At 40.5% G+C, this 11,439-nt stretch overlaps 1 protein-coding gene across 6 annotated transcripts in view; it reads right to left on the bottom strand.

Moving 5' to 3' along the window:
• Positions 1-1,120: 1,120 nt before the first annotated feature.
• ccdc88ab (coiled-coil and HOOK domain protein 88ab) overlaps positions 1,121-11,439 on the bottom strand; it is a 52,454-nt gene continuing 42,135 nt past the window's right edge. For 3 of the 6 annotated variants that reach the window (XM_088421092.1, XM_088421094.1, XM_088421093.1), the window contains 6 exons: positions 9,754-9,990; positions 8,761-8,814; positions 7,765-7,854; positions 6,597-6,862; positions 3,451-6,046; positions 1,121-2,260 (listed from right to left, as the gene is read on the bottom strand). In XM_088421092.1, the coding sequence (XP_088277218.1) occupies positions 5,282-6,046; positions 6,597-6,862; positions 7,765-7,854; positions 8,761-8,814; positions 9,754-9,990 (1,412 nt within the window). In that variant the 3' untranslated portion in view covers positions 1,121-2,260; positions 3,451-5,281. The remainder of the gene's footprint in view (positions 2,261-3,450; positions 6,047-6,596; positions 6,863-7,764; positions 7,855-8,760; positions 8,815-9,753; positions 9,991-11,439) is intronic. The other 3 variants (XM_088421095.1, XM_088421097.1, XM_088421096.1) reach the window with 2 other exon arrangements.

The raw sequence follows: 11,439 nt of genomic DNA, 5'->3' as shown, positions 1-11,439 counted from the left end.
GTGAGTCACATGTGCGGAAGTACGTCGTTAAAGGAATTTCTGATTGGACACTGAAGTTTATAGTGTGCGAAAGGAAATGTGTCCGACTTGCAACAGCTACTAAAGATTTATACAAATATTCCGTTATACGAGTCTTAACAATTAGAGCGGTCCGATACTTGAATTTTTTTGCTACGATCGGAAACAAGTAAATATTCTTGCCAGTGCCTGCACTGGGTATTTTTAGTTTACTAAAACATAATGACTGTAGTGCTAGCATGGCGGACAGGCAGTGTGACCCATGCACCAATAAGGTATTGCAATGGACCTACTAGATACTTAGTACAAAATAAATATATAAAGGATCGATACTAAATTACGAAGGCGATATTAAGTTTAGTGTATATAATATTGATTCTCGGATTGATTTGCACATCCCCACCTGATAAGTCAATGCGACCAAACACATTTCCAAACTTTACATTTATTTGTCATTTTATAGCTGCTAAACCTATGTGACGGACACACGAACACACGCCGAAATGCCGTTAAAATTCTGTAAACAAAAACATTTGTTGCATTTTGGTAGACAGGCATTTTCCTGCCACTTCCAACTTTTTTTTAACAACATATTTAGCATATATTTTGATTGAGTAAAAAATTACAATGGGTATTCACCAAAACAATCATTTTAATATTCAATAAATGTTCTAGTCACTTGTTTTGTCGGACAACTACTGGAATTATCCAGATGGCTTGAGCAGCGGGGATGCTACCGTTGCTATGGCAACAGATAGGCCTTAATTAGAACATCTCTCTCACTCCACAAATTACTTTCACACATCTGCACACCCGTTAATTTAGTGTTCAGAAACTTCACACATACAATATTTTAAATATTGCCCAAAATTAAGGCAAAAATAAGTTAAAAAGGATACAATAAAATACATCTAACAAAAGCTACCGTTTGATAAACATTACAGCTTTTGTTATGTAAATACATGTGAACAAGATGCACCCCCGCGCCACACCAAAAAATACACAAACTTTCTTTTAGATTTAAATGATTTTTGAGAGTATAAGAGCAATTAAAACCAAGTTTTCATTACAGGAATTCTAATAAACAAAACAGACACACAAGTTTCATCATAATTGATTAATTTTAATTACATCAAATGGGTTCATGTAAAAAGGAAGGGAAATCCATCATCGCCATAGCAACAACAATGCACCTGGTTCACATAAAGTGTGTGTGTGTACTGAATATGTGTGTGCTTTTAGTAAATTCTTCCAGAGCGCAAGATAACAAAAACAACCCTACTATGGAACTAATAAAGTGATAATTACGATGGTGCATTATTGTGGAAGCGTCCCTCAGATACAGTTCACTGAAAAATCTACACACCCTTGTTCTAACACCAGGTTTTTGCGATGTATAAAAGACCTAGATGAATCATGCAAAAAAAAAATAAATAACAAAAAAACTGGACAATGGTTTGTGCTACAATTTGACTACAAAAACATCAGGAAAAGCCTGCTAAGAACATCAGAAGTTTATTTTAGGTTAATGATAGGCACTTTAAATGATGGGAGGTGTGCGCTGATTGAAAGTGATTGTTAATTCCAAACACAACCGCATCCCAATAATAAAGAGGGTATGCACACCTGTGCAACCATTTTTTCCCCCAGTCGACTCATACAGATTTCATAGGTCAAATGAATTGTGAAAAAGAATTTGAATGTTGTTGAATGTTACTGTTTGTATCACTAAAACCAGCCATTTGATTGGGGGTGTGTAGACTTTTCATGTCCACTGTGCGCACACTCATGGCTTCGCTTAAAATCCCAGCAGGAGCAAGCGTTCTGATTGGTCCGATGCTTCGCCGTGCGCGCTTTGGAAACTTGCTGAATAGATGAAACACACGTGTACATACGTTCATCCTTGATTGTTCAGAGAAGATCCAAATGGAATAATCCAGGTCATTTTTGGGGGAATGTGGGTGGGGGGGGCTGTGATTTGGCACTTGAATTGTCTATACAAAGAGTAGTGCACATCACAGCAAAGGACACGCGGGGGGGAAATTATCGCAAAAAAAAGAGGGGGGGGGGGGGGCGTGTATCTTTGTCTGTTTCCTTGATTCAAGGAAGAAAAACCAAACAGAAGGAAGCCTTTTTCTCTAAAGTGTCGGGAGGGAACTAAACAAAATGGTGGGATTTTACAATCGTTTTCCTCGCGGTATACACACCGTCTGTCTACCAGGCTTCAGACATCCAAGACCACCTAGTGAGTCCCCGGCAAGCCAAGAAGAAGAAGAAGAAGTGGGAAGATGAAAAGAGCAGATTAGAAACAACATGAGAGTAAATAGAACAGGTCATGCCAGAAAATGGGTTCCTAAACTGTGGTTCAGCAGCCCAAAACCACCAAATATTCCTTCCATTACCATTATTTAGTCCGTTTGAATCAGGCATATTTCCTTATTTCCCAAATTTGGCAATTTGACCTAAACATGTAGAAGTACGCTCTAAAAAGAGTTGGGTGAAAAATTACCCAATAACTGATCAAAAAAGGACACTGGTTATTTTGATAAAACAAACCTCCAGTTTTCTACAAGACAATCTCAAAAAGTCATTTTTTGCCCTGTAATTGAGTTGTTGTTTTTTTAACCCAACTGCATTTACGAACAATAAGATTGGTTGATTTGATTGAAAATGTTTATTTACATCAGAGTTCAGCAAGAAAAAAATCTCACCAGTGAGAAACATGAAGTTTGCAAATCTAAATAGGTGTGGGGTTTGGCATATAAAAAAAAAGATTAAATTTGAATACATTTACTTAAAAAATGCATTAAACTTGATCTCTCTCAGTCCCCAAGAAGAAATTCATGTTTCTGCTTTATCGTTAATTATTTCCCAATTATTTTTTCTACTTTATTCCATTTTTCAACACTCCTGTTTCAGAAAGAGCATAAAAGTTTCTGGATCAACTTGATCCCTGCATAGGGTCAATTTGACCTAGGCATGTTAATCCCTGATCAGAAATTGTTAAAAAAAAAAAAAAAAAAAAAAAATCGGTGTTTCTTAAAATGTATACAGTAACTTAAGTGTTTCAAGCAATATTTAGTTCAATATCTCCCCCGAATAAATTCGGGTCAATTTGACCCGCAACACAAAGGATTGAAAAGCTTGTGAAAACCCTGTACTGGTGAGACACACAGGAAGAGGAAAAGGCAGGAAGTTGATGATGATAGCGGAAAAGACAGGAAGCAGGAAGAAGCAGCCCGCCGGGAACTACATGCGTTGCCATGGCAACAAAGAGGAAGCAGGGCAGGGACGCGCAAAACAAAAAAGTCTGTCTGATTATTTGGTGGTGGTTTAACAGGGAAGATGGAAGACATTGGTTACACCAGGTGTGAGGTTCCCATAGCAACAAGCACCCCACCTTCCCTCCCGTCCCTGCACGCGCTCACTCACCACGCGTGGGGCTTAGCACTCGCCACTTCTGCTTTTAGACTTTCTGCCCTCCACATCTGTGGAATAAAGCAACGTCGTTACACACGCGTGCGCAAGCACGCACACACTTTGACATCCAACACGAAACAAGCGGCGTGGAGTATAACAGGGAATAAATAAGCATATGCAAGAAGCGCAGCATAGAAATGCTGCTTCGAATTTATAACTTAATATATACAAGAGCACTCTTATTCATAACCCTCCTGTTACAAATATGCTGTGGTCAAATTGACCCCTATCACAAAAGTTTTTTTTTTTTTTTGAGGGGGGGGGGGGGCAATTTGTTGTTCTACCCCCCTTTTTGTACTTTTTAATATATAGTGCAATGTTACATATGAGGGCGTAGTGGCAACAGAAACTTCCACAAGTTGGAGATGAAGCACAAACATTTGTTGACTTAATGCTAGCACAATATGAAGGCTAAACAATTGAGCATAATTGATGTGGTAGTGAAAAACACCTCCTCCCATAAAGCATGGTATAAAACCAAGGTGCTTGGTGAGGGGGGATATCAAATTTATACAATTTCGCAAAAACATGTCGCAAAAGCTATAATCTTGTATTCAACTCCACTAAACAAGCCCTAAAACTATTTAAACTTGGCTGGCAGTGAATGACAAAAAAAAAAAAAAGTTTATTTTTAATGACTAAGCATATGGCGGAAAAGTTTAACGTGTAACAGGAGGGTTAATGACTCCTTGCTTTTCCTTCATAACCACTTTCACTTCACTTCCACCCATGCTACCATCATCCCCTTAGTAGTGCAGGGATGGGCAACAGAACACTTGCCAAAAGCTCATGATGCTTCATATCGAATTTCATCTTTTTTGCGGGTTTCCCACCCCTGCTTGAGTCCATTCAAAGAAGCAGCCCACTTTCCAGAGAAAACCATCATGTCTGCACTCACTTTCATTTCTAACCCTCCTGATATGATCCCGACCCATTTTTAGGTTCAAAAATGTATAGTGTTTTTTTTTGTGTTATTTCTGTTTTGTTATTTAATTTTGATGACAATGTAGTGACGCCTAGCAAATTTTGGTGCATTGAAGAACATAGCGGAAGGGTTAATAAATCCATCAATACCCTTATAGACCTATTTAACTAAAACCTTTTTTTTTCTACGCCGAGGACGACTCAAATAGGCCGCCCATCTTAACGTGGGTCCGATCAAATACAAATCCTGCTTTCCAGAGGAAACCACATACACAAAGAAACATACAGGAAACCAAGGGTAGTGTACAGACAAATAAAATAAAAACACCATTTTGATCCCAGTGATCATAAAGAAACATGCATACACCAAACAGCAGGTGGTGTCAATACAGTAGTAGCTTGACTTAATGTTTTATATAAACGCAGAATGAATTCAGGATGGCTGTTTGGACATCATGTGACTGTCTGATCTTGATCCCGGAGTTGATTGCAAGTGCTCACATTTTTTCTATGTTTAGACGTTTGTACCGTTCATTTACAGTCCATCACTCTACCCAAAAGATAATTTAGTAAGTCAAGGTACCATTGTATTATGAATATTTATGAGACATTCATTTGCTTTTGAGTTATTTGGGGGATATTCATAATCCATGTGTGGTGGTGGGTGCAGGCTATCAACTGGACCCTCCAGTTCATAGCCAAGCAATTTCAGGAGAGATTGCTGGTGGACGGAGACAAACGTATCAAAACAAAACAGAAGACCAAAACCAGCACCACGGGAGCACCATAACGAGCGGAAAAGACCTCTCTCCACCCACACACCCAAACGGGTATCGGCGGGCCAGAACCTCCCCCTGCGTCACACACAACCGTACTCGAACCACAGGGACTGGTTCTCCTCCGCGTCCAGATGCTCGGGCCCGGACGGCTGCGGACCGTCCGCTTGGCTCGGCGGGTAAGGCGGGACGGGGGGTCCGCTGATGTTGCTGACGAGGGTGGGGTTGAGGGAGAGAAAGGGGAGGCTTTTGCCCGCCGATTCGCTAAAGATGGAGTCCATGAAGACCGACTCGGCGGTGAAGGAGGGACCCAGGAAAGACTCCAGGGCGGGGAGCTCGGCCTCGTCAGAGCTCGGGCACGGTAAACTGACGGATTTCGGCACGGGGGCGCTACCGGAGGGCCCCTTTGGGGGGTACTCACTGGGTTCGGGCGGGGGCGGGACCCCGTCGACGGACACGGGCTGCCGGTTGTCCTTGGAGAGCATGTCGTGGATGCTGGTGCGCCGCGAGGTGCCCTCGGCCGTGGAAATCACGCTACTGGCGCGCGGCAGGGTGGACGCCGACCCCGACGTCCGGTCCAGCCGCTCCGACACCGACGTGGCCCGGGCCTGGGCGGTCAGGCCGGGGCGGACCGAGCCCCGCACGCGGGTGCTCTCGGCCTTGCGTAGGCTGGGGCGGCACGGCTGGCCCGAGGAGCGCGGAGGACGGTCGGCGCTGACGGCCGTTGCTTTGCCGCTGGACGAGCGCAGGATGCCGCGGCCCCGGGCGGCGGGTCTCTCCTTTGGCGGGCGCTCAGACGAAATGGGGAGGCGGGGGGAGTCCACAGTGAGATTCTCCTGACTGCCAGACTAAAGGAGGAACAGGAAATGCCGCCATTAACGGTATTTCCATCCCTTACAAACTAGAAAAACGAAATTCAGTGCAAGCTAACTTCTACGAAAATCCAAAATATGCAAAATTACATAAATAAAAACATCAATTTGAAATCCATAACATTTTACAAATGAATTTTATACAATAAAAAAACTATTATGAAAATAAGCTGACTGTGGAAAAGAATATCTCGAAATTAAAAATGTTCATTTAATATTCTGTTTAATATTATTTTATAAATGAAATAAAGATTATGAAATATATTACACAATATTACCTTATTTTACAAATTAAAGGCCATATTTATTTTTCTCTTATTTATCAAAATGGTATGGTAAAATGGATCAAAATATTAATTAATGAAAAAATATTAAATTCTGACACTTTTGGGCTTCTATAAATTTTGCCAAATATCACAAATGAAGGATCTATGTAATTTTGTTTTGAAGCAGGCATTATATGCAACATCACCTGTCGGTCATCATTTAGTATGATATCGTCAAGAGATGAATTTGAAGGTCTCACCTCGGCAGGGTCGATTCCCTCATCCAAGAACTGCTGCAAAGAAAGCACCTCGCTGCCCGGCGACGCCGTTTTCCTGATCTGCCCTGGGGTGGCGGCCACTTCGAGGGAGTGCCGCGTGGGCCCGGGGCTCTGGTGGGACGAGCGCGATGAAGAAGGCTGCTGGACGGGACTGCTGCCGCTGCTGGACCAGGCCTCCTGCTCCAAACTCAAGCTGAACTCGCCGCTGCTCTCGCTGTGAGGACGACTCGCACTACCGTTTAACGTGCCTGATGGGGACCGACCACATTTGAACATTGTTATTGGGGATTGGGATTTTTTTTTTTTTCCAGATACAAGTGTTACAGTGGATTAAGTCACTGTTACATTATAAAACAGTTGTCTTGGACTAGGATTTTTCATTTTATTATAGATTATGACTTTTTATGCATTTATGAATGATTACTTTTTTATAGCTTGTGACAATGCATCATAATCAATCATAAACTGAGATCAGTCATAAGAGAAAACTCTAAATGATGAAATTGCTGATGTCATAATTTGACACTTTCATTGTGATGATACAGTAGATTGACTGTTATAGATTACGTTATTGTAATTACTTAATTATGACATAACCCTAAAATATTGCGTCAATTTATAACATCAACAAGTATATACAAATATGATTAAAATGTATATAATCATTCTGACACTACAATAGCTTATATAACATGCATTAGTACATGACCAGTTATGCATTGTCATTGTTAAGGTAAGAACCCAACCTTGATCATATTATTCTGATATTGTCATAGTTTAAGATACTGTTATATCATGAGAATACATAACATCGTTCATCATAATAGATTAAAATATTGTTTTATTGTAACTATGCATTAGGTCAATATCACTTATCATGACATCATTATTACATCTTCATGGACCATGAAATTGCCATTGTTTATGACTCACATCACATTAAAATAGTATGAGATAGTTACATGATTTTACGATTTTCATAGATCGTAATTACAGATTATGAAATCATTGTGGATTAAGACATTACAGATCACTAGGGGGCATACATGCATGATCCGAGAGATATGCAAACATGCTGGGATATATTTTGAAAAGGTAACTGAGATGGAGGAGTAGAAGGAAAGGTGGAGCAGTAGAGGGAGGAGTGTACCTTTTCCCTCCAGGGGAGAGGTGATCTGGGAGTTATTGTTACTATTACTACTGGTGGTCCTGTTGCTATGGAGACTGGTGGGTCTGGAGGCTGGTTGGGAGGTGAGGGGGTGAAAGGACAAAAAGGGAAGGCACACATGTAGTAAGACACACAGGAAGTAACTCAAAGGCGTGACAGCGTACGCCGCACACCCCTGCTGGGGCGGCAGATGGCGCGTGCCACCCTGACGGACAGGAAGCGTGGCCAGCTGCCAGTGTGGCCACTGGCGGTACATAGACAGAAGCCGCGGCGAGGAAGAAGAGGGCGAGCAGGAAGTATACGTTACTGGATCAACGACAACTTAAAAGGGAAACAAACTTCTTATCATTCAGTAATAATCTAGCTTTAATTAACTATGTCCATAATAGATGAAGGCATTATTATCGTAGTATAAGTGTTATTATCGACGATGGCGTTTCTATCGTGGTTTATGGCAATTTAAGAGATGTCAAAGAACATTTTAAAATCACTATTATGGTTTGCGAATGGTTTCAAACGTTGCAATCATGACATGGTTTCAGTGCACCAACAGAAAATATTTTTCTCATTAGTGACGTTTCATCTTGTAATATGTCCCGTAGTATAAATTTATGAAGGACTGATTACAGGTTTGAGGGAAATTTTATGAGTGCATTCCGGGAAGTCATCGGCGAAGCGGCAGCGACGCTTACCACAAATGCATCCAAGAAGCTTCCATAATGAAGAAAGCCCAGTGAGAGTGTTAAGAGAAGCTTAAGAACTCATGTAGTAAATAGTGATAAAGTGTGTACATCGTACTTAAATAAACATGCACTCTGAATCCTGCTTTGGACCGGGCTTTGCTTCGCCCGCAATGAAAATGGCTGCCACCGGGTTTAATCAAAGTCGCAAGTGGGGGGCCGAAAGATTATCGGAACGGGCTGGGGGAGAAACCGTTGACCTGGTTTTGACAGCGTCCAGATTCCCAACTGAGCTTACCTTGACTCTTTGGATCATCCGAGGAGCCGGCGACATCCTCGCAAGAAGCGTTGTCTGTTGAAGGGAGTGAACTTCATCAAGCATGCTGTATGCCAAATATGCTAACATGTAGGGCTTGGCAACAAACAAAAATTATTCGATTCATTTGTCATTTTAAAAATTGAACATATGAAAAGGAGCTGAATGGTGAAAGAGATTTTGCGGGGAGTGGAAGAATGGTTTACAAGAATTTTTTACATCAAGTACTAACTACTTAATTGTGGCATTAAAGGGATAGTTCATTTATGGAGACATTTATAGCAGCAAAATGTTGATAATTTGTCCCAAATTAACTTTTTTAGTACCAGCCATTTTTAGATCCCTGTTAGCCTAACACTTGAAAACATTTGGAAAAAAATATTTACTAAATAGAAAGTACGTAGTATAAATAAGTACTTGAGATTGAGTCTCTGGGTTTTCGAAAATAGTTAAGAAAAAAAAGAACATTTTTGGGATTAAATTAGTTAATTTGATGGTTAAATTATTTTTTCCGAATACAAGTAGCACTTTTAAAAAACATTTTTTTCACTTGCTGTCAACTGAAAATGACATTGTATGCTGAAGGCTAAGGTAATGACCAATCAATTGCAGTTCATCTTATGAAAGTCACATGACCAACAGGTGAGCAATGATTGGTCATTACCTAAGCCTTAAGCACAGGTGATGTCATCTTCAGTTGACAGTAGAAAAATGTTTTTAAAGATATTACAGATAAATAATTTAGTCAGTAATTAGACAAAATATGAATTTATTGTTAAAAATGTGAAAATAAATGGATTATCCCTTTAAGCAAGTTGTGCACAAACTATGAAAGTTATGGTTACCGGTATGTTAAAACCTATTTTAATGAGTATTCATTATTGTCAATATATTCCACTGTATTTGTTTTTTAAATAAATCAAACCTTTAAATAAATGTTTGTTGAGCCGCTTGATTAAAGGAGGGTTGTGTTACCTTTGAGAGGGAGCCTGTGCGTGGCTTTCCTGTGGGCGGAGGAGGGCAGCGTGAGGGTAGCGCAGTCGATGGCGTTGGTGGAGAAGGCCAGCTCCTTCATGCGCTGGCCGCCGCTCCCTCCACGTCGCCCGCCGCCCACATCTCCCGCCTCGCCGCCGTCCAGGTTCTCAGTGCTGCCCGCCCAGTCGGCGCCCGGGCCGCCGGCCACCGACATGGTTTGGAGAAGGTCGTTCATGGCTGCGCATGGATTGACTTGGATTAGATTCCGGTTTTTAGTACTAAAACCATCAAACATTTATCACATTTAAAGTATGTATGTGTTGAAGAATCAAAAAAGATAAATGTTATAGAATGATCCCAATTCAAAACAGCAAGACCAAGCAATGGCACATGCAGGCATTCAGTTTAATTGCGAAAAAAAAATATAGAAGTTAGCAACACTCCCTGGACACTTCATTAGTGACAGTACAGTAATCGAATGAGATCCAAAACAAAAATATGGATGCAACATTTTGCCTTCACATGGTAAAAATGCCATTATGGTTAATTAATTAGGAGTCATGTAATAAAGTAAATAAATGGGTCAAAATATATACAGCGGTAAGCATGGAAGAGGGTTAGGGCCGGTGAAGAAAAAAAACTTCAACAGGATTCTTACTTTTAGTATTCTGACTGTTGTCAAAATTCTCACTTTAAAGTGACTATTGACTTTAATCCTGGAATTCTAACTTTTTTTCAGTCTGAATTTTCACTTTAAAGTAAGAATGCTTACTTTATTCTCAGAGTTCTCAGACTTTAGACTCTGGAGTCTGATGAAAGTCAGAGATCTGAGAATAAAGTCACTCACTTGAAAGGGAGAATTCAGAGAATGTGAGAATTCTGTAAACCACTTTAAAGTGAACATTCTAATGATAAAGTCAGAATCAAGAAAAAGAAGTGAGAATCCTACTAACCTTTTTTTCTCCACTACTCCTAATCCTCTTCTGTAGGTTTGCAAACATCATGAATTATAATCAGTAACATGGATAGTGCACATTAATCTGAGTCAAAAGTGAGCATTGAATACCACAACCAAGGGAAGCATGGAGTATTTTTACACTCCATAATGTTAGTTTTTATTTTTAAGTATTTTGAATTAATTTGAGTTGGGTGACTGTCCCAGAGAAATTAACAAAACAATTTTGACTTGGTGAAAAGTGGTACACAGAAGGAATGGGGGAAAAAAAAAGGATTCTTTGGAAATTATACCTTTCAATGCAAAGAATGACTAATCCTAAAATATGTCTTTGCCAGCATGTAAAATTTACACTAAAAAACTATGTCAAGTCTTAGAAATAGACTTTGAATGAAACCCAAGTATTCTTTACAACACATTTCTCATCTTGGATCTCACTGACTTGTACAAATACATCTAAAGTCATGTAAGGTGAGCGTAAAAGTGCAATAAAGACGGCGCTTTTCTCCCGCTGCTGTCTTTCTTGCACTTGAAGCGTGAAGGCAGGCAGAAAGCTGCAGTAATGTACGCGCACTGATCGGGCCTGTGAACATGTGCAACGGCGGACCAAGAGGATGAACGCTCCGAATCAATTCAAAATAAAAGCTCCAGTTCATAGAAATCCCACCACTCACACAAGCACACACTCATACGAACCATCGCACACAAGGCATTTTTCGTTGGAAAAAAAG

This window comes from Hippichthys cyanospilos, chromosome 8 (assembly GCF_059441005.1).
Source record: "Hippichthys cyanospilos isolate Australia breed blue-spotted pipefish chromosome 8, RoL_Hcya_1.0, whole genome shotgun sequence".
Taxonomy (NCBI): domain Eukaryota; kingdom Metazoa; phylum Chordata; class Actinopteri; order Syngnathiformes; family Syngnathidae; genus Hippichthys; species Hippichthys cyanospilos.
The sequence above is the reverse complement of the archived record's forward strand: the minus strand, read 5'-3'. Positions and strand labels throughout refer to the sequence as shown.